Source organism: Hyperolius riggenbachi, chromosome 4 (assembly GCF_040937935.1).
Source record: "Hyperolius riggenbachi isolate aHypRig1 chromosome 4, aHypRig1.pri, whole genome shotgun sequence".
Lineage (NCBI taxonomy): Eukaryota > Metazoa > Chordata > Amphibia > Anura > Hyperoliidae > Hyperolius > Hyperolius riggenbachi.
This window is the reverse complement of record NC_090649.1, coordinates 378,423,899-378,448,357: the sequence shown is the minus strand read 5'-3', so window position 1 is coordinate 378,448,357 and position 24,459 is coordinate 378,423,899. Positions and strand designations below refer to the sequence as shown.

Sequence of the window (24,459 nt, the reverse complement as noted above, 5' to 3'; positions counted from 1 at the left end):
GGGGCCCCATTGGGCCCACCCCTCAAATACAGTATTAGCTCTTTATTGGTCCTGTGCTGATAATATTCACTTCTATAGTTGATTTGAATAGTAGTGATCATTAACACACAGTTTCCCATCCCCTTCTTGCACCTCTGACACTGTGTGGTTGTCCTTGGCAGGTTTTGGTGTATTCTATCAATTGTTATCTATAGCATGCTTCGGGGGCCCCAATGCTAAACTTGCACTGGGGCCCACGGAGTCTTAGCTACGCCACTGGACAGAGGCACCATAGCGTAATCCAGTTTTATAAATTCAAAGTTTTATTATAAAAACGACTCACACTTTTTTACAAGGAAATCAGCACATTGAGTATTAACGGGCTCTCCCCCGTGCCTCCCGGTCAGGCCCGCTGATGGATCCCGCTCCAATCACTGTCTCCGCTTCGTGCGTACTAGCTCATTGTCCAAGGCTCCACCCGACGCATTCCCAGACATTCTTGGACACATCGCTATTAGGAGAACAGCACACCCACTGCACAGCAGACTTTTGGATCGGAGACCAGGACGTTACATCAACTTGACAGCAGACCCTTGGACCGGGGGCTGGACACAGAGCCATCTATGACCAGTCTAACAGTGGACATATTGGAAGGGTGAGTGCAACTCCTATGGGAGATGTTTATATCGTTTTTATGATACAGCGGAGCACTTTCTATTGATAATATACAACATGTGATTCGGATGGAATCTGCCATTCTCCGCAGCACAAATCCGAATCCCTATAGCCATACATGCCATGGGTTTAGCTTCACAACTGCACGAGTGCTGAATCCAATTTGGAAACAGACTCTTTACCCTAGCGGCCCACAGAGATGATCTTACAGGAACCTATTATTTACACATCAGACATTTGGTTTGATTTGCTTTGCTGTGTAAGTTATCTTATATGGATTAAAAAAAAAAAAAAGGTCTGAGAAGTTCACAATTAGGGACACAGATTCATTTAGGTTTATCCAGACCATAGATAAATATCACTTAAAACAATGATTTCTTCAGGAGACAGTTCACCAACAATCATTGCACGGACACTTTGTTCAGCTCACCACAGAGCAGTATATTTTCTTTATGGATGGGGGCATGAGAAAACGAGCAGGAGCTATAAAGTTACAGCCTCGTTGGGGGAAATATATCTACTGTCTTCTGAGGATCTTACACCTTTCTGAACAAGGGGGCACCAATCTTAGGAGAAAACTATACTCAGGACAGACTCACTGAAAATGGCTTTGCATATGTGTAGTCTGCTACCTGTATAGATGTTCTCTCAATGGAGCTTTTGAGTCTGAGTAGAGATCACCAATTAGATATAAATGATTTCACTATCCAGAAGACCATCTACAAGTGGAAGAGATTTCAAGCAACTGCCAGCTTACCTAGGACAGGCTGTCTTGGAATGTTTGGCCTGGAAACAGAATGCAAAATGCTGAGAAAGAGTCTCTAAGAACCTCAGTGCCGCCTTCTACACTGGCTTATGTAAGTACATGGACTCATACTTGTTTCTGTAAAGTAATACCACTGACTTTTAAATAGCTTTAGGCACAGTAGCTGTATCCTGAAATGACTGTGTTTGAGTGGCTTGTGTGCAGTGAGTCTTCGTGTGAAATTGAAATACTTGTGCTGAAGACATTTGGCCACACTCCCTTTAGCACCTCTAATGTAGCTAATCTTATTTATGTGTCCTCATCTGGGAGATGAGCCTGGTGAACAGATATGATTAGATGATCACTGTTAACACCTTGCAGTTCCCCTGACACTGGGAGGCACCTTTGGACATGCCCCTGTAGGGCAATGAGCCGCCATAATCACCTCAGATACAAACAGAAGAATACTGCCTCAAGCCTTTGACAGGTGAGCTTTTTGGGAAGTTAGATTTTCATTTTCACAGCTGAATGTCAGTCAACAGCAAGTAGAAGGCCTTACACTTCTAAACGTTCATAAGTTACCATGTAACCTGAATGTCAACTGTTCTATCAACATATGTAGAGGTTTCCTATATACAGTAGAGGTTTGTCTACCTTCACACACTTATAAAACACTTCCTTCAAAGGCCATTATAATCTAATAGATATGCAGAATGCCCAGATAGCGCATGGTGACCCAGAACCACTGGGATGGGGGCTGAAAGGGACCGAAAAAGCCTCCTTACTAAAAAGCAACGCTGAATATAATTTTGCATTCTTTGAGAATCACAACCAAAATCAACTTTTTTCTTCAAGTGCAACAGATGCCGCACTCGGAATTATTTCTGGTACACATGGCAAACTTAGTGCATATGGCCAAAGAAACGGCATTTGCAATAATTCAGCTTTACGCGAACAACTATGGCTTCCTATGCTCCCTCACTTTCAAATATGCAAATCATCTCTTTATGCTCTTGAAAGCCAGACACACATCCAGAACCGCTAGTGTATAGTGAGCCTATGGCTGTAGTACTGGTCCAAGCCCTATCCCATAGAGCCACATCAATCCATGCCATGCACTGATGAGAACCAGAATGTCCGAAACAGGTTGTATGCAAGTTGGGTTGATGTAGCTCTGTAAAATGTATTAGCTAGAGGCTCACTATACGCCAGAGTTTCTGGATGTGTGCCTGGCTTTCAGGGGCATAAAAAGTTGATTTGCATGTTTGGGAGTGATGCATCATGGGGAACCACTGCTCACTTAAACCTGAATTATTGCAAATACATTCTGTTCTAAGAAGGCAAAATTATATTCAGCTAATGGATATGGAGATAGATTTAAATATCACTGCCCCCTTCCACAGTACTGAATAGCGAAGCATAAAAAACAGTGCCACCATAGGTTCCCTATAATAAAAGCCGTATTCATTTTGCAGCATGACAGCGAAATTTGGGCCACTAGCAAAATTTACCCTTTTTGTCACAAATCGAGGCTTTTAGAATGGCTGTGATATGCGGCTCTTAAAGAGAAACTCCAACCTAGAATTGAACTTTATCCCAATCAGTAGCTGATACCCCCTTTTACATGAGAAATATGATGCTTTTCACAAACAGACTATCAGGGGGCGCTGTATGACTGATTTTGTGCTGAAACCCCTCCCACAAGGAGCTCTGAGTACCACGGTACTCTGGGCAAACTGCCACAATGTAACAATGTTTACAGACAGGAATTAGCTGTTTACAGTTGTCTCTAACAGCCAAAACCGCTAGGAGCAGCTACATAACCTGCCCACATTAAAAATGTCACCATGTAATAAATGTCAGAATGTAAATCGGGAAGAGGAAAGATTTTACAATGAGCAAACACTGACTAAATCATTTATACATAATTATTGTAAAAATGAAGCACTTTTTTTACTACATTATTTTCACTGGAGTTCCTCTTTAAGGTAAATTGCGGCTCCCTTGGGAACCCGATTAGCGTCAGGAGTGTGCAATAAATGCTGACAGGCTTGCGGTAAACCAAATTGGCTTGCGGTAAAACCAAATTGTGGCATTCCCCCACTATGCAATGCTGCAATTTGGTTTTCCGCAAGCCAATTTGTTTTTCGCAAGCCAGTCCGTTGATATTGCACCCTCTTGCCGCTAATCGGGTGTATTAGGGTTAGGTACCACCAAGGGTGGTTTTGGGTTGGGCACTACCATGGTGGAAGGGGGGTTACTAGGGTTAGGCACCACTGGGGTGGTCTTAGGGTTAGGCCCCTCCAGGTAAGGGTTCCGTGTGACAGTAGGGTTAGGTTTAGCCATAGTAAAATATCGGTAAATCTAGTAGTAGAATATCGTTAATTTTTGCAATATTTTACTAGTGGCAATCCCCTGCACCCTTTTTTTCCAGGCGCCTTTTTTCCTTGTACGCCTGAACAGAATAAAATATTAAAACTGGCTGGCTAGACCAACTGTATGCATAGCTTGTACATTGTACAATGACCTATAAGCTACAAACAATGTAAGTGGAGGAAGGGTAGAAACATTGGATAAGGCAATGAGTAAACTATTGCTGCTAGACATTAATTTGCATTCATCAGACACTGCGTAGGAAATTGTTTGCTAGCTCACAAGTAGCCCTGTCCTATGCAGTGGGAATAAAACATAACATGATTTTGTATATACTGGAGCTGTTATAAACATTTCCTTTACTTAATGGGATAGCAAATCCCACCTTTGGCAGATGGCATGTGAACAGGTGCCCTCACTAAATTTACGTCCAGCTCATCTTCTAGTCACCATTGTAAAATTCTGGAATCCACTTCACTGTCCCAGATATGACAACTGTAACAGTGACAGGCATAGCTCCAACAGGAAAAATTGTAACTGACTGTGGATATAACTGTCCTAGAGTATCAAAAATTAGGCTAGGGTTCCTTTTGCCTTCTTTCAATGTACTGGATATGTTAGCACTAGATATTCAAGCAATCTCTCATTTTGACACTGGTATTCTTGTTAGTGTTCTCACATAATATCTCTGAATAATTAGGAAGAACATATGTGGGAGTCACAATTCAATGTCATATTAAGATTGCAAATGTAATTCTGCTAAGCAAACAACACATGCTTTGTATTGCATCGTTTACACCTACAAGTGGTGAGGTCAATTGCCTTACTGTTATAAAACAATAGTAAATGCTAGAATTGCACAATTTACATTCACATATTAGCAAATTAAAATGAACAATGAAAACAAGAAAGAGGTCTGTAGAAAACAGACAAGTTTCTCCAAAGAGATTTGTAAAACAAGGTTACAGCTATCTATTCCTAAAGTATTTTGGTCATAATTGTAAGGAAGAATGCATATGGAATTTAAGGAAAGATGCATTTAATGCCATTTACAATGCCAAATATCAAAATGGATCAGTCAAGTGTTCCAAGTATTCAAAATGAAACAACCATGTGACCCAAAATATCAGAATTAAAAAACTCTAATATCAGAACCAAGCCATTGTGTGCCCACCAATAGGATAATTAAGCAGTCATGTTCCCCCAAATATCAGAATTAAAAATGAGTTGCCCATAGCAACCACTCATATTTCTTTAATTTGCAGACCAGTGCTATAAAATGACAGTTCAAAGCAGGACAAACATTTCAGGAGATGCAACAGTCATTCTTACAAATCATACAGGAAGGTAAATGCAGGACACAGACCCATGGACTTCCTATCTCACTATGGCAGATTCAAAATAGGAATAAGAAAATCTACAGGCCACACATAAGAAATCAGGTAACAGGCAGATCCATATTTCACCCATTATTTCTCGCCTTAAATTCACCTAACTAGATCTGTTAATAACTGTTAATTCCTTCAACTCATTAAGCTAATTTTTGATACAGCTCAAATATTGCTTACATTTGCATCCATGCCAGGCACACTTTACAGGCTTAAAACCAGTCCGCTACAGTTCTGGTGCAAAGCCGCATGATTTGTCACAAGGTGATCTCACTTATCCATATGCTTTCCAGTTTAACTGTATATGTACCAGGATGTTATTCACCATTTTCCTGTAATAAAGCTAGCTACCAGCCTTTTCTCTAAATCTCCCTCAATTGTTGCACTGCATACATCCAAATTCAATATGTTTTCACAGCTTGCTATTTTTCTTGCTATTGATCAATGCAGACATTCAAAAATAGATGACAGCATGTCTATATTAATAAAAACCTTGTGGTCTACATAGCTAGACATGTGACAAAGAAATGCATTTCCATACACACACACTTATTCTTTTTTAAAGTGGACCTGAACTAATTTCTTGTTAACAGCTGATACAAATCCTGCAATAAATCTGCAGTGTCCACTTCCTGCTTTCATGGAAGCAGACATATTGTTAATATCCTCTGACACCGCTGCAAGATCAAATTACAACTTGTGATTAGTCACAGATGAAGGGGAAATAGACAGGCTAAACTCTCTAAATACATACAGGGCAAAGCCAGGACAAGGTCCTCCAGCACCTAAGGCTAAGACACCAAAGTCCCTCCAACCCCAGCTGTCACACATTGATTGCAATCAGACTATATGGCCCATACTCACGGGCAGCAAAAGTAGCCTGTCGCCAGCACACGTGAGCGTGTGGGCGACAGGCCGGCGACAGCTCGTCGCCACGTCCCTCCGCGTACACACGCGGAAGAGGGACCAGCGGCCGCGACGGAAGCTGTCGCCGACGTTCCTCCTCCTCCCGCCGGAAGCTATGCGTATCCCAATGGAGGTTGCTGTCGCTAGTCCGCGATAAGCAGGGGATAAACAACAGCAATTCAGTTATAGCAAGCAGAGGTGCCCTGCTTGCTATAACTGAATTGCTGTTGTTTATCCCCTGCTTATTGCCTGAAGAAGTGGGCTGTGCCCGCGAAACGCGTTGCATCTTTGGGGTATTTTCAATAAATGTGTATATCTATACATTTACAGTCCTTGGTGTCTGCTTTAACGGAGGCGAGTCCACCACTTCCTCCCAGCAATTTTTTAAAAATGTTATGTACTTTTATCCTTCTGGCGCCTCTGTTCACCTACCAATATATTTGAGTCCACCCCAGGTGGAGGGGTGATCTACCCCCTTTCTTCCTATCTACAGAGAGCGACTTCTTAATCCTGAGTGAGGACAGGTCTAATCTCCTCACCTGCCTAATGAGTGGTTACCTAGGTGGTAACCCGTGTTTGTGAGTATTACCATCTCACTGTTTCATTTATCCAATCAATTTTGACATGCTACACCATATTGGGCTCTCGATTTCTCTTCAACTTTAAAAAATTGAACATGTGTGTAGTATACTGGTCAGATTTTTGAAATGTTACAGTCAGGAAAATGGATTGCAATTCTTGATTTGAACAGATATTTAAAAAATTGTATGGTGTTTGGCCACCTTTACTGTACTTCTTGTCCATGTTTGACATACAATGCAGTAAGTGAGTGGTAGATAGATGCTGCATGAAGCTTTTGATGCAGAGACAAACATGCATGCATTGGCTCCACTGCCAGTACAGAATGCTACAGTAGTCAGGTAGTACCACAGAGCGCCTTGAAAACGTTGATCACACCAATCCCCAAACTATAGTGTGAACCACCGATTCTCCAGTTATTGATGAACTGATATGTCCGTATCAAGCTGCCTAAAATATGCTACAGTACACTCCACGGGACTGAGCCAAAAATATAATATTTACTATATCAGAAGTTTACAATATATTAGAAATTATTGTACTCAAGCACATAAAGTGTATGACAGTACATACATAGACAAAGACTATGGTAGGGATTACCGTAGATTGTGAGCCACAGTTAAGTGACAAGACAAGTATATATTGTACAGCGCTGCGTAAGATGTCAGCACTATAGGAGTAGTAAATAATAATAATAACTAGGAGTCATTTTTTCTTTTCAATTCTTCAGCAAGCGAGTACAGACAGTGTCTAAGCTAGATCAGAATGGACAGTGCTAAATATGCAGGGATTCACATGCAATAATCTCGCAACAGCTTGCAAAGAAAGCATATGTCTCAACAGTTATTGCTGACTAGTAAAAGGCCCACCCGTTAAAAAAAGGGCACTAGGTTACAGCCACTACCTCCCGCAATGCGTGCACATACACGTCCTGCTTGCTCGTTCCCCACCACTGTCTGAAGTCTATGCACACAGGGAGCTGCTTGCTTGGCAGTTGGAAAAAGCTGTTATTTCCCACAATGCAATGAGAACCTCTGGGACCCACACACAGCAAACTGTCAGATCCGGCCCTGTGCCCTAACTGCCCTGGCTGTGCACATGCTCAGTACAAAAAAAGCCAGGGGACACACAACCATTCAGTTGATGACGCAGGGACACTTGCATTTTATTGTATAGGATAGTGTGTGCGGCCTGGATAATTCTGCAGTGTTGCAGCCATGAGAAGGCAAGTTACTGATGATAGCCATTTCCCTCAGTAATCAGGCAGTGTCTTACACAGAAAGCATAGGTCTTGCCAGTAGATGCAGCTTTGCGGTCTTTAGCCCATGCACTGGCTGATGCCTTTGAAGTAATCCACGTGGGCCCAGAGTAGCGTGCACATAGCAAGCAAGCTACAAGTGGCTGCCAGCCTGCCCATAGACCACGGCTCATGGGTCTCCAACCGATATATGACACATGTGCCCACCAACTTTCCACTATAGCTGGATACAGAATACCACAGGAGCTAAGAAACAGGTTCACTATAACCAAAGTTTTATTATATCCAGATGTACTATATCATGTGTTACGCCCATATACACCTAATGGTGCTTGGCATGGGCCTAGAAATTTAGTTTACTATACCCACTGTATCAGCGTTTAATATAAGAAAATTATATACTGTACTGTAAAGTACACCACAGCAGAGAAAGCAGCTTCAGAACACACAGGAAAGATCCATCTTCTGCACTTCCCTGGCTAAGCATTATGGGAAGTAAACAGAGTAATAAGCAGGCAGGATGTAATGGCAATTGTTGTGCAGCATGCCATTGTCAGGTTCCATGGCCAACATTTGCTGAGCTGTCACAGACAGCTATAAATGGATGTTACAAACGACAGAGCAGGTGTTACATAACGGCCTGTTGTATTGTTTTTCATTGCAGAAGAAGTTACACAAGCACATTCTGGAATTCCATGAGAGAATATTTACTTTACAAGCCTCTCTGTTAAACACCAGTGCCTGGCATGTGCAGAACGGGGGCTAGTTCACACTCTGATCGCAAATCCCAACCATGATTTTGTGTCACGGTTTTGCCGGAATTTGCCTTGTGATTTCCATTTAACAGAAGGAGAATTACATCGCAATCGCCCCAAAGCACTGCAAACAGCGTGTTTGTGATTGTGCAAATTGCAAACGCTGCAGTGAGAATGATCCCATGAGGATACATTAGCAATAGTGCTTTTCTAACTGCTAAAAATGTAAGTGTTGTACTTACTTCTGTAAAATACTGTATACACATGAATAAGCTCATCCGTGGACAAGCCCAACCACACACACTTTTGGTATAAAAAATAGGCCAAATGCAGTGACCTGCCGATAGGCCAACCCACAAATGTGTTCCCCTTGCCCCTATGCAGAGCTCGCATTGGAAGGGTGTCCTCGCTTGCATGTTGAAAGTTTGTCCCTGCTGTAGAGTGTGCATTAAAAGCATGCTGGAAAGCTTTGTGACTCGCTGCTGGAGCTGCAGGCTCACTGTCATGTGACCGCGGCGAAGTCCTGGAGCCCACACAGTGGTTTACAAAGCTGTAGGGGAGAAGACTGGAGCAGGAGAAAGGAGAGGTAGCTATGGTTACAGGTATGCTTCCGAAATGTACCTCCTCCTAAGGGAGGTTCATAAATGATGTCTACTTTGTGGGGGAGGCAGCACTAAATTAACTTACCTATGGTAGCTCCTTAGCCGCCATCTCCTTGAAGGTGTCCAGCTTACTGCTGCACAGACATAGTACAAAGTGGCTGTGAGTCCAGCCTATTTCCAGCCACTGGTGTATGCTGAATGTTGCATGCTGGGGGATGTAGTGTGCCCAGCCGCCGTGCATGCCAGGAGATGTACTGTAGTTCTTAATGTCTTTACATGTCCCGTCCACAAGGCAGACATCATTTATAAACCTCCCTTAGGGGGAGATTCATTTTAAATATTTTTATATAACGTCACTTTAAGCTACGTACATGCGATGGAATGGAACTCAGCTTTGGCGGATTATAAAGGCCGCCTTGGACGAGAATAGCAACAGATGTGTCACTAGCCTGGAGGCTAGTGACCCATCTGAACAGCACTGTCCCAATAATGCGTACTGATCCCTGCCCGGTGACAGAAATCCGCCACTGTGTACGGAGCTTTAGTAAACCAGGTTCAGAGAATCACAAAACGGAGGAATCCTCAACCTCTGTTTTACACTCTCTCTGTTATAAAGATAACCAGCAGTATAGTGGTGTATAATAAGACATTTATAATCTACTAAATAAAATCTGGTAATTAGATTTCTTCATAGTTCAAAAAGAAACTAACAGGCTGCATCATTTCAAGTGCCAGGCTCCCGGCCAAGCAAAGTGCTTTGTACTGTGAGGAAGGGAGTGGGGAGGACAGGCGGGAGTGAGCTTCTAGCACCTGTGTGGTAAATAACAATAGTGATCCAGCAGGATTTTCCACCATGTCCTTTTTTTCCTTCATACACAGCAGGAAAAAAACATTGAGGGGAAAAATACAGGCCATACTGTGTTTAAAATGTCTTTCTATAATGCACTGAGACTTTGGTTGATAATGTAATTGTTTTTTTGTTGTTGTTGTTTTCTGCTTTAATCATTTATTAATGAAAATGCAAAGTGGTACATTAAAAAGCAGGTTCCAAATCAACAGTAATACTTAACAGTTTACACAAGAGATGAGAACATATGAAGTTACCAGCTGAAAGAGTAATATGTCTACTTTGATTTAAGATAACAAACTGTTGATAATATGCATCAAAAAAGAAAAAAAAACATATGCAACAGAAAGAACAGAAAACAGTTTGCAAAAGTACCAATCAAATACACAAAATTATAATAAAGTGTTGTGGACATGTTTGAAGCACTGTACATATGCCAGAGACAAGATGTGTAGAGCAGCCTCTGAACCCTCGCAAACACCGATCTGACCTGGTGGATCGCTTTGGTCAAGAGTATTGTTCCACCCCACTTACCCCACCACTTGACATTACAACTGCACCCCCCCCCCCTTCCATATCACAACAGAACACATTGCTAGCTTGCAGGCTATAGACGCGTCTACCAGCCTCGGCCCTACAATCATGCCTGAGGGATCTGGTGACAATCTCCGCCACGTGAAATTGATTACATGTGTGTATAGGCCTTTTTTGTACAGGGTTGTCCACCATATTGTTTACATTTAAAACTGGCATCAGACCAGAAAATGCCACTCAGTGGGGTTGATGCATTAAACCGTGCTAACCCATAGCATGGCCACGCTATAACACGCGTAATGGTTTCCGCGCGCAAACACGAAATTTGAAACCGTTACGCGCGTTATAATGCACGCAAAATGATAGCACGGCCGTGCTATGAATTAGCACGGTTTAGTGAATCAACCCCAGTGTGTGCTGAAGTGCTTATAATGATAAGTACTGGGATGATAAGGAGTTCAGATGGACAATTTACAACAAGAAAAAAGGGAGCCAACATATCAAAAGCAGTGGGGATATTTAAAAAGCACATTATCAAAAACAAAAAACAAAAAAACAACACTATATCTAAATACCATATATCTCTATATCTAAAGTACATAGGGTGCCAGCTTTTACCATACATTCAAGGAATCACATTCCACTATCTTACAATGTAAATAAAATCAATATGCTGTACTGTATACCCTACCTCAGCGTGTGGTACGGTTACTTCTGATGGCTCCATGGGGTACTTGGGCTTCAAATACTTAATCAAGAATAACAAATTTAGAGTTTTAGAAAATGATAAATCTTATTTAACCTCCTGGGCGATAATCCCGAGCTGAGCTCGGGGTATGTCACGCAGGAGGAGTTCTCAGGCCCTGGTGGGCCGATTTGCATAATGTTTTTTTGTTACACGCAGCTAGCACTTTGCTAGCTGCGCGTAACTTCCGCTCGCCGCCGATCCGCCGCTACTCGCTGTGCCGCGCAGCCCCCCCCCTCCCCGACCCCTTGCGCAGCCTGGCCAATCAGTGCCAGGCAGCGCTGAGGGGTGGATCGGGACTCCCTCTGACATCATGACGTCCATGACGTCATTCCGCCCCGTCGCCATGGCGACCGGGGAAGCCCAGCAGGAAATCCCGTTCTTAACGGGATTTCCTGCTTACTCTGATTGCCTGAAGGTGATCGGAGTGGGTGGGGGGATGCCGCTGCGCAGCGGCTATCATGTAGCGAGCCCAGGGCTCGCTACATGATTTAAAAGATAAAAAAATTATAAAAAATGTGCTGTGCCCCCTCCTGGGCGATGTAATTGTATCGCCCAGAGGGTTAAACAATACCAAATTAGTGTTTTAGCTAATTAAAAGCAATAGTACTATTTATATATACTACAATTAAATATATATTTGTCAAGAAGTACTTGTGATAATGTTTACTATGCTAGGGGGTACTTGCTGAGTATAGGGCTTTAAAAGGGCTTTATAAGGGGTACATATCAATGAAATGTTCAGAAACACTGCTCTATACCATTCAAATGCAAATGTATGCAAATATACTGCATTACTGATCAAAATGCCACTTCAAGAAACTTAACCATCACTTAAAAATTAATACACTAAGCCTATTTATAAAGATGCATTTTTTAAAAATGCATTGTTGAAACAGCACCAGATTTATAAAAGTGGCGAAGAGCTGGTTTATGGTGTGTTTATGAAAGGTCACCACTATTCCATAAGCACTTACTTAAACAGCATTTTAGTGACAATCACCATATTTATAAAGTGCTGATCAGAATGACTGACACAGTATTTGATCAGCAAATGGCATTTGTCATGTTCATTGCAGCACACGAAAGGGTACAATGGAGTACATGGATATCTGTTTCAAACATGCTGTTCACTTTGCCACAAAAAGCCACTTCAGACAGCAGAGTTATATGGCTGCAATAAAAGTAAATGGGCCATGTACCACTAATCATTCAATCTAGTGAGAGCCAATGGTCACTACTGACAATCAGTTGCTTAATTCCAGAGCTTCTAACTGCTGCTTTAGGTTATAAAAGTAGTTATAAAAGGGGCAAATCAATATTCTAAAACGTGTCACCAAGAAAGAGAAGATGTTCTCACAGAGGCCCCTAACTGTTCTATTTCTGTTAAAAACAGCTGACAATATTTATAAATATCTGTGAACAGTGTTGCTGAGTTTGCTGTAAGCGGACTTCCAGCAAAGTGACTCAGTGATCACACTACACACCCAATTACAGCATCCTACCAACACAGAAATACAAGGTTTGGTTTCTCCTCTTTTCTCAGTCTGAGCACTCGGTTTATCAGAAAACCTGCAAAGTATAAACAGTTTATGGTAATTAGATTACATGCAGGGGAGTATGATGTATGGGGCGGGCAGGACAGTCCACGACAAATGGTGGCATAGAGGTTAGCTCTTTCACCTTGCAGTGCTGGGTCCCCGGTTCAAATCTTAGCCAGGGCACTATCTGCAAGGAGTTTGTATGTTCTCCCAATATCTGTGTGGGTTTCCTCCGGGCACTCCAGTTTCCTCCCACATCCCCAAAAAACATACAGAAAGGTCTACAATACATGCACTACACAATACATACATAGACATATGAATATGGTAAGGATTATATTGTGAGCCCCTCTGAGGGACAGTCAGTGACAAGACAATACACTCTGTACAGCGCTGTGGATGATGTTGGTGATATATAAATACTAAATAATAATTGTCATATCCTGGGAGACAGCTTGGCTATTACGGGCAGATGGAGAAGTGGGACATACATGACAGTGTGTACCTGTCTGTCTTTAGTACATACTGAGCTTTCATAGCAATGATTTTCTTCAGTGGGGACACAAGTAAGCAATGCACTGCAGCATGTAAGGATGAAATGAAGAGCCTGAGACACACAGGAGACAAAGTTACCTGTTTTCAAAGGGGACAGTCTGAAGTTACGGCTTCCTTGTAGAGACAGCGTGGGCTGTTTCCATCTTGTTTGCAGGTAGTGTCCCTGCACACTCATGTTTTACTCTCAACTCCACTACTGTCAGCATTAGAGGAAACGGATACAAACTAAGTACTGCAAGCAACTGTACTATGGGCGGGCTCTGTCCCTGCTGCGTTTCCTATGTGACATACTGAACTGCTAGAACTCTGAGAAAGAAACCTTTTCCTTTGAGGGTCAAGAAAAGCAAAAACAAATTGGATCTTTTCTTGTGTGGGAAACAAGTCAGCCCCCCTGGCTATTCAACTCCGAGTATGAAATTAAAGCAAGAGAGCCAAGCACAAAATAGTGATCATTGGGGCTTGCCAAAGAAAATACTAGGCAGTTTCCTAGCATCACAAATCTATTATTCATCTGGCTTTCAAAAACAATGCAGACAGTAACAGTTAAGGGAACATCTCTAAAGGGAAACCTATGGCATTGTGCACTGTTTACCTACTACATGAAATAAGAGATCTGTATTTTAGAAGTTAAAGTAGAAGCACCACTCTAAACACATTTTCCTAGTTCTGTGCAAGCACTAAGCTGCAGGACATGTCTGTCTGCATAAAAGCTTTGTACATTCCTGGCTAAAAGTTTTGAGACTGTCAAAATATTGTAAATTAGAAAAGTTGGTGCTTAAGTTTTTATAATAGCAATTTGCATATACTCCAGAATGTTATGAAGAGTGTTCAGATGAATTGCACTGTCCTTCTTTGCCATGGAAATTAACTGAATCCCCCCAAAAAACCTTTCCACTGCATTTCATTGCTATCATTAAAGGACCTGCTGAGGTCATTTCAGTAATCGGCTTGTTAACTCAGGTGAGAATGTTGACGAGCACAAGGCTGGAGATCATTGTCAGACTAATTGGGTTAGAATGGGAGACTTGACATGTTAAAAGGAGGGTGATGCTTGAAATAATTGATCTTCCATTGTTAACCATGGTGACCAGCAAAGAAATGCATGCAGCCATCATTGCGTTGCATAAAAATGGCTTTACAGGCAAGGATATTGTGGCTACTAAGATTGCACCTAAATCAACAGTTTGTAGGATCATCAAGAACTTCAAGGAAAGAGGTTCAATTCTTGTTAAAGAGAATCTGTACTCTAATATTCTTACACTAAAAAGCATACCATTCTATTCCTTATTTTCTCCTGTGCCCCTCTGTGCTGTTTCTGCCACTCTCTGCTGCAATCCTGGCTTGTAATTAACAGTTTTAGGCAATGTTTACAAACAAACTAACCAGCTTCTAATAGGCTCAGCTAAGCATAGTGTGTGAGTATGCAGGGGGCCTGCAGAGGGTGTGTATCACTTCTACCAATCACAAGCAGCCCTGCACATTCCACACAATCAAAGCCTTAGCCCGACAAACAGGACAGAGGAAAGATACATTGATTTATTACAGAGACAGTGTAATTAGGAAGAGCTGCAGTAAGCCCCAGCACATTAGAACAGGCATAGGAACTCATAGGATAGAAGAACTAAGGCTGAAAAAATTGTTACAGAGTCTCTTTAAGAAGACTTCAGGGCGTCCAAGAAAGTCCAGCAAGCGACAGGATCGTCTCCTAAAGAGGATTCAGCTGCGGGATCGGAGTGCAATCAGTGCAGAGGTTGCTCAGTAATGGCAGCAGGCAGGTGTGAGCGAATCTGCACGCACAGTGAGGGGAAGACTTTTGGAAGATGGCCTGGTGTCAAGAAGGGCAGCTTCTCTACCAAAAAAACCCTCAGGGACAGATTGATCTTCTGCAGAAAGTATGGTGAATGGACTGCTGAGGACTGGGGCAAATTATCAGATGAAGCCCCTTTCTGATTGTTTGGGGCTACTGGAAAAAGGCTTGTCAGGAGAAGAAAAACGAGAAGAAAACGCTACCATCAGTCCTGTGTCATGCCAACAGTAAAGCATCCTGAGACCATTCATGTGTGGGGTTGCTTCTCATCCAAGGGAGTGGGCTCACTCACAATTTTGCCAAAAAAAACAGCTATGAATAAAGAATGGTACCAAAACACCCTCCAACAGCAACTTCTTCCAACAATCCAACAATAGTTTGGTGAAGAACAATGCATTTTCCAGCACGATGGAGCACCGTGTCATAAGGCAAAAGTGATAACTAAGTGGCTTGGGGACCAAAACGTTGACATTTTGGGTCCATGGCCTGGAAACTCCCCAGAACTTAATCCTATTGAGAACTTGTGGCCATTCCTCAAGAGGCGGGTGGATATACAAAAACCAACTAATTCTGAAAAACTCAAAGAAGTGATTATGAAAGAATGGGTTGCTATTAGTCAGGATTTGGCTCAGAAGTTGATTTAGAGCATGCCCAGTCGAATTGCAGAGGTCCTGAAAAAGAAGGGCCCACACTGCAAATACTGACTCATAAATCTCATGTAATTGTCAATAAAAGGTTATGAAACGTAAGAAGTGCTTATAATTATATTTCAGTATATCACATAAACAACTGAAACAAAAATCTAAAAGATCTAAAAGCAGTTTAGCAGCAAACTTTGTGAAAAGTTTTCAAAACTTTTGGTCAGGACTGTATTTGATGTTATTGACAAACAAATCACTTGGACACTGGCCACTTCCTGTAGCACAGACTCACTGCGATATAGGCTGCCGTATTCTCAGAGATGGTCTGTGTGCCGCCCCTTGCAGTCTGAAAAGCAGCAGTACACAATCCAAGACCTGCACACTGAGCCTGAAACTGAGGCCCTCTTCTTAGTTGTCTATAGAGATCAAAATTGTAAAGATATTTACTGTTCCCGGAGAAGTCTAATTTCACATAATAGCGTAACAACTGAGGATTCTAAGCAGTAAGCTATTACAGTAGATATGTTTTTGGTTGAAGATGGGCTTTGAATAAACACACTAGGTATGTCAACTCCACAGTGACAGCCATAATCCAGTGTTACTATAACTGGGGTACAGTAGAGTTTAAAGGGAACTAAGCATTCTTTCTCACACTGGAATTTATTCTGGCATAGAAGCTGCCATGTTCTCCCCTCCCCTTCTTACAGTCCTTATTTGTACAAGTCAGAGATGCTATCTTGACACATTGACACACACAATCTCTTTGAAGAAACTGTCCTAATTACCCACCCCCCTCTGTTGATGAAAAGGTATTGTTTACTTCTTGGTAATGACTATAATAAAACAATTTGCATTCCCCTTCGTAATGAGCCGTAAAGCGCGTCCGCATGACGCCAAACGCGTCATGCGGACGCGCTTTACGGCTCTTTACGACGGGGAATCCGGAAGAAGATGACGCTTTGCCCGAGGACGACTGGCAGTCGTCCGAAAACGAAACTTAGCGGCAGAGGGAGACCGGAGGGCACCGAAGGACCGGCGCGGGCACAGGACGGCTGCAGGAGGCTTGGGAAAGCCCCCAGGAAAGTGAATTATTTTTTCCACGCCAGTTAAGGTTCCCTTTAAGGGAACTGATGCTTAAGGGAGCTGTTCATGAAAGAAAGGGGCAGCTATACATGTATGTAACACATGGAAGAAGGGGTTCCACACGGAATGGGAGGGGCGCTGCAGCACAAGAAAGGGGAGCCACAACATAATTGGCCTGAGGCACAAAAAGTATAAATTTGGCCTTGGGCATTTCAATTTTTGTTTAAAACTGATTTATTAAAGATTGCAAAATAAGGTCACAAAATAATCCACAAACTAATTATTGGGGAAAGTTGGAGGGAATCTCACCTTAAATTTATACACAAGGCAAAATATGCATTTAATATTAAATATAAACACCCTCCGTCCCATTATAGTCCAAAATGTTCTCATCCTGACGCGGACATATTCCATTGTGTGTGAAGATGTCCAGTAATAGTAGATTTTTGGAATAAAGTGTTAAAGTATATCAAACAAACGTGCAAAGTCCAATTGGAATTATTGCCACTACTGATACTATTTAATTATGAGGAACCTCCCTCATCATTAGAGGTCAACCATCAATCGACTCAAAAGTGCACGCGTAAACTGGCTCACTTAATTCTAATCGCGGCTCGAAAAGTGATCTTTAATAAATGGATATATTCAAGCATCCCCTCAACCTGGGATGTGAAAGAGGAACTTTTACACTTATTTCAGCTGGACAGACTGGATGCAATGAGCCACAAAAATAAAAAACAAACTCATTCTTTAAGAAATGGAAGTTATTTATTATAATGACTCACTCTCAACAGGAAATCAAAGACCTGATGGAACATTATAAATACCGTATACGAAGTGGTATTTAACAGAACATTTGTTGGGCACATTGGGGAAATTAGATATTTCTTGAAGCCTCTTAACACAATAGATAAGGTTAATTGGTCGGGAATGACAAGGGGAAGGGGGACTCAGGGTGGGTCTGGGTTAATCTTGATATGTAGGTTCATACCAGTTATATGTACGGATTATTATAAGAGGTATCTTTAATATTAATACTTTGTGATACACAACTATACATTTTTGATATGTGGATTAACCCAATGGGGTTGTTAATCTTTTAAAAAATCAAATACAATTTGTTTAAAAAAATAAAAAAGATTGCAAAATATACAAACATTCAAAATAGCTTTGCATACAGATAGCACAATGCATTGGGAATTTAAATTTTAAAAACCAATCTCCTTATTGGATTCTGCAAATACTGCACTACCTGAGTTCCAAAGGAAGCTCTTACCAGTTCATAAAAGGACAACATTAATGGTCCAGGAGATTTGTGATGACAGATATTTCTTCACTTTGAATTTGCCTGATTCCGCTCAGCTGATTTGCTCATCAATAACCATTTCTGTATACATTACATGGCAGCTGACGTTTCCAAGGTAACAGCTTTTTTCTTTCATTCGTGGTGGGGCCTTGCCCACTGCTGCCCTGTCATTACCAAATTCCCAGCATAAATGGTTTAGGTCTAAGGGCAATAATTTATAATACTTATTTCAAAAAGCAGAACATGCAGACCCATAATTAGAAACTAATGAGCAGCTACAGAAAAGTAGGTCCAGCTGAAGAGCTTAAGAGTATTTCAGCACAAATTACATATATCTACTGTATATCTGTTCAAATGTTGAATTCCCAGCTGTTTGGCTTGACTTCTTCCTTGCGCTGTCTTCATTCTGCGGTCAACAAAACACACATTTGTCTCAGGAAGATGCTGCTCCATTCACAGAGCCTGATAATCTGTTTCTCTGGTCACTATCTGTCTGCTGTGTTCACCCTCCATTTGGTTCACTGTGATGTTGACAGCAGTAATCACATTTTGTACATACCACTGGGTCTTTTATTGCCCAACAGCCTCTGGCTGGTTGCCTAGGCCTGTTATTATTCCACGTGTAGCCAAAAGAGAAATGTGGATCAACAGAGCTGTTAAAGCTGCAACAAGGGCAAAATAGAGAGGCAATCCTTTTTCTGCTTGGAAGTCCATGGCCGGCATTTTTATAATAAAGCAACCTTTAATGCTGGGAGTACACGGTTCGTTTTTGAGCCATTTAAACTGCTCGATAGATAATTTCCGACACGTCCGATCTCCCGCCCGATCGTTTCGCCGCTCGATTCCGCATTGAACACAATGGAAAAAGATAACAAAAACAAGCGGAAGATAAGAGAATCGCCCGCGGAATGGAGCGGGGAATTGATCGAGCAGGAGAATCGAGCAGCAAAATCGAGCCCTGTATGCCCAGCATAACTTTTGAAATTTCAGCCAACTAAGTGGGTGAGTGAATATCCCCCATTTTGGTCTCTCTTTGGTGCCACAATTTAAATTAATAATAATTAATTGGAACCTCATAGTAACGTATACTAGAATTGGTGGGTGCCATGGGACGAAACTCACCCACTCACCCGTAAACTCGTATTATGGTAAAACTCTGCCCCATCTGCAAAACCACTGTGGCGGTCTCTGCCCAAAGTGTTTCCGAATGTAACAATGTAACAATTGGGGGGGGGGGGGGTAGACGCCCAGGCAGTCAGCGTCCCTGTGCCAACTCCTGTTATGAGTTTTTTCTGAAAACTACCGGAAATTGGTCTGCCATGTATGGGCAGGCAACAGATTTCTTTCTGATCAGATTCAATCAAAGAGAGATCTTTCTCATGGGCACATTAAGATGATTCTTCTACAATATTTAGATATTCAAAATACAGTAATATTTTTTGTATGACTCCAATGTTTCCCTAAGCAGGACATCCAGTTACATTTCTAGAGCGCTTATATTTCAGTTTGCTTAAAATTAAACTGTGGTAAATAATGCAGTGTACTTGTATTATTTATTTTATTTTTTACTTGCACAGGACAGAAGGAAAACATAGATAAATGCACCCTGTATGTAGAGAGTTTAGCCTGTTTAATCCCCCCTCATCTGTCTGTGTCTAATCACAAGTTTTAATTTGGTCTCTCCCCGTGTCACATAACTGCCACGGCAGAGATGGCAGATAAGCTCATCTGAAAGCACAGGGTGTTAACAAGATGTCTGCTTCCATGAATCATGAAGTAGAAACAATGCAGATTTATTTTAGGATTTGTATCTTCTGTAACAAAGAAATGTTTTTGTTTAAAGGTTATTATGCGGTAGTGTATCTTTTAGGGCTTAAACCCACTACAACCATTTTCTGAGCGTTTAGGGAGCGATTCAAACTGCTAGCGATTTCCCTAAAACCCTCAGCTGATGTTAATGGATGGGCTAAATTCCACTGGAGCGATTGCGATTACCAAATCGCAAAACGCAAGACATGCAGCATTTTTCGCATTTACCGTTATCATTTCTGCAATGTAAAGTATATAAACGCTGGCATAATCGCTCATCAAAACCTGCATAGAGCGATTTCGCTAGCGTTTTGAAGTTACTGCACACTGTTTAACAAAATTAAAATTAATTGAAAGGACCAATCAGAATTAAAAATGCTAATTGCTAATCGCTACACAACCGCTGGAAAATTTAATACACTTTTTAGAATTGCTACTGAAAACGCTCATGAAATCGCTTGCAAACCGCTCATACAAAATGCTAGCGCTTGCGATTAGCGATGACGGTTTGTAGTGGGTTCCAGGCCTCAGAGCAGAGAGTACGTTCTGAGTTCAGGTCCACTCTGACTTATCAGCCAATAGAGACTGCCTCTGCCAAAAATCTGGAGTGTGCACAGTGGCACCTGATGCCCCGACCCCCCCCAAACATTGTTCTCTGTACTTATCTCACACGCTGCGTGACACATCTCACGCACTGCATCACTGACCAGAGCCTCAAAGTTCAAGTACATTTTAATTGATTTATTTTTTTGCCTGAAACATGTTAGCCACTAGATCTATGAGCTGGCTTAAGGGCTCTGCCTCTTTCACAGTCCCTGACCCTGTTCAGTCAGCCAGCACCTGTTCAGTAAGGAAACCTTGGGCAAGACTCCTTAACACTGCTACTGGCTATTGAGTGCACCCTAGTGGCTGCAGCGCTGGTGATTTGAGTCTGCCAGGACTTTTAGCCTCAATCTCTGATTTAAAGGGATACTGTAGGGGGGTCGGGGGAAAATGAGCTGAACTTACCCGGGGCTTCTAATGGTCCCCCGCAGACATCCTGTGTTGGCGCAGCCACTCCCCAGTGCTCCGGCCCCGCCTCCGGTTCACTTCTGGAATTTCTGACTTTAAAGTCAAAAAACCACTGCGCCTGCGTTGCCGTGTCCTTGCTCCCACTGATGTCACCAGGAGTGTACTGCGCAGACACAGACCATACTGGGCCTGCGCTGTGCGCTCTTGATGACATCAGCGGGATCGAGGACACGGCAACGCAGGCGCAGTGGTTTTCTGACTTTAAAGTCAGAAATTCCAGAAGTGAACCGGAGGCGGGGCCGGAGAATCGGTGAGCGGCTGCGCGGGCACAGGATGTCTGCGGGGGACCATTAGAAGCCCCGGGTAAGTTCAGCTCATTTTCCCCCGACCCCCCTACAGTATCCCTTTAAGCATCTCTGTCCCAACAAGAGATAGGTGATATCTTTACTTTGCCCAGGCGTTTATGATGTTTCCTATTTATTTCTTGGGAGAGGTGGGTCCTTTATGAAAACAAAAATCTTATTTGGGTTAAATGTGTAATTCTATACCTTTCAGGCTGGCAAACTTTAAAATTAATTATGGCAACTAACGGCGAGGTATCTTCTCTGTGATGTCAGTAATAGGGACCCATACAATGAATGACGCGTCTAATGCAACGACTGGCATTGAGCCAGAATTAAATACATTAACTATTAAGTGACACACTGAATTGCACTGCACAGTAGCCTCTTATCTACTTTTGCTCTTTGTAATATATGCCCTCCACACATCCCTGCATTGTCATCTGCTAGCTGATATCAGAGCATGGCTACAGCAACCACTGGTGGTAAATGACAAACTTCCCACACTCCGTACAGCCATTGTGACACCATCTGTAGGCCTTCTAATCCTCATTAGGGATACCTATTGAAAGGTCACAGGTTCACATTCTCTTTAATGAATTACATATTCACTATTGTCTCTGGCATCCTTTTATTTAAGGCTTGCCAGCAACTGAATGACACACTGCAGGTATGCACAGGTTAGTACAGGTTTACCACTGTCAGGAGCAGAGCTGAAATTATAAAACATTTTTGGTAAACTGAAGTAGTCTAGAAATACAGTATGATCAGCAAGGCAAAACGAATCAAACGTCTTCTCTACGTTTATCTAAAAAGTTGCAACTTTGTGAGGACAGTTGTGCTATGAGTTGGGAAAGAAATAAATCAATGAAAAAAGTCTGGCCAAATCAGCTGCTGTCAAAAAATCTGATATTTAGCATTTTTCATCATACCATAATCTAATACATTTTATAGAACTATGAATATTCTGATCAAAACTAATTTACTAGTATTTTTTTTCCTGATGGGGAACAATACAAGTCAGAGAGGATATGCTTAGAAGGAATGATGGGTGGGGGGGGGGGGGGTAACTTAGCGTCACTGGGGTCCATGGCCCAAATCCAGGCCTGGACACTATCTTCATGTAGTTTGTTCTTCCTATATTTGTGTAGGTATCTTCTGGGCACTGCCGTTTCATCCCATAGTACTGGAAAGTTAATTGGAGCGCCCACAAATTATTGGCCTTACACTTAAGGAAACCTTAAGTGGCTGGGAGGGTTCTGAGAATGCGCAGTTGCAAGTTCTACAAACTGCACAAACCCAGAATGCTCCCAACCACAGGAGCACAATCGAGGAGAGGCGTGGCCAGGGCCGCTCCTGCACAGTAGCCCATTACAGGGCTCAGCCGCCCAGCTTTGGAAGTGCACAGCAGCAGAATGGATCCAACCCGGAGGAAAACGAGGGAAATAAAGCCCCAGACAAGTTAAACTGAACTTCTTTAGGTCACTTAAGATTTCCTTGAAAGTACCACTGAACTGGGTAGTTCTGATTCTGAACATACTTATAATTGTGTTTTATCTGTGCACTAACACTATTGTTCCGAGCTCAATCTCCACAAGCCTGCATAAGTTGCAGCTCCCCTGTGCAGTGTGCAGTACAGCATATCGGGAACCATGAACAGCGAGTAGCGTGGGCGTTCCTAAGGCCTCCTAAGGGGGGAAACTGCCATTTCCTTCCTGTCCATAATTGACCTTCTGCTCAGTTGAATATTACAGCTGAGCAGAGCAGGGGCCACAGGGGGCACTGGGGGTTGAGAATGGTGCTGTGACAGATAAAACACAATTATAAGTATGTTCAACATTACCTAGTTCAGGGGTACATTAAAGATATTAGACTAACTAGGATTATGAAAGGGCTTAATGTCTCGGACAGTGGTACGATCATGGACTGTGTATATGTCACACACAGAGGAGAGAAGCAATGAGGAATGACTGAGGTATAATTAAATACAAGAGTCGCCCGGAAAGTAACAGCCATTTTCAATAAATCTATTAAGGAAACATTTTATTTATTTTATTTTAGACATGCTGCTTCTTCTGATTATTTATCCACAGAAACACCTCCTTTATTTAAAGTGAACCTTTACCAAGGGGAACAAAAAAAGAGTTTAACTTACCTGGGTCTTCTCCCGGCCCCTGCAGACGTCCTGTGCCTGCGCCAGGACAAACCTATCCTCCAGTCCCCCGCACTGAGCCAGTTTCATTACTGGCAAGTTGGTGGCCACTGCACCTGCACGGCCCTCCCTGTGAGTTCTCGCTCCCGTCACTCCTGCACAGTATGAGAAAATCTCATACTGCGCATGTGCAGGATGCTTCCAGCGATGGGAGTGTGATAGAGGAAGTGCACAGTGGCCCCTGACTGGCCAATCAGAAGACACTAAACTGGCTCGGGGACCGGAGGATTGGTTTGTCCCGGCATGGGGCCTGTCTGCAGGGGGCCAGTAGAAATCAGTGGTAAGTTAAACTTTTTTTTTACCCCTTAGTTAAGGCTCACTTTAAGCATTTATCCTATTTTTTAACAAGGTTTTTATTAATAATAATAATAATAATGCATTCTAAGGAGTGCAGGTAGATAAAAGAAAACCTAAAAAGTGCACATTAAATTACATAGAAAGAATACATAGAAAGAATACCTTACGTGACAGATAATAGCAAACGGCTGTTACTTTCTGAATGACCCTCATATGAGAGCACAAAGAGCTGCAATTGGGATTGAGGTACCAATAGGATTGAGGAACATTTCCCAAATCATATTGGGACCGATCCAATCAACTTTTTCTCCTAAATTTTCTCCTAGGAGATTTTTCATCTTCTGTGTAAAATAACTTTTCAGTGCTCTGCAATTGAAAAAACACCAAAAAGTACCGGAAAAAGTATTGCCAAAGTTATTTTGAGTATTTACTTGCTTACTTGTAGTTTAAATGCATTTTATTGATAAGCT

General features: G+C 42.2%; 1 protein-coding gene across 6 annotated transcripts in view; it reads right to left on the bottom strand.

Moving 5' to 3' along the window:
* UTRN (utrophin) overlaps positions 1–24,459 on the bottom strand; it is an 863,547-nt gene that overhangs the window by 792,215 nt on the left and 46,873 nt on the right. For 4 of the 6 annotated variants that reach the window (XM_068232089.1, XM_068232092.1, XM_068232093.1 and 1 more), the window contains exon 1: positions 13,561–13,660. The exons of 1 other annotated variant lie outside the window; for it this stretch is intronic. In XM_068232089.1, the coding sequence (XP_068088190.1) occupies positions 13,561–13,657 (97 nt within the window). In that variant the 5' untranslated portion in view covers positions 13,658–13,660. Of the gene's footprint in view, positions 1–7,549; positions 7,570–13,560; positions 13,661–24,459 lie in introns of those variants that run through there. One more of the 6 variants, XM_068232095.1, reaches the window with a different exon arrangement.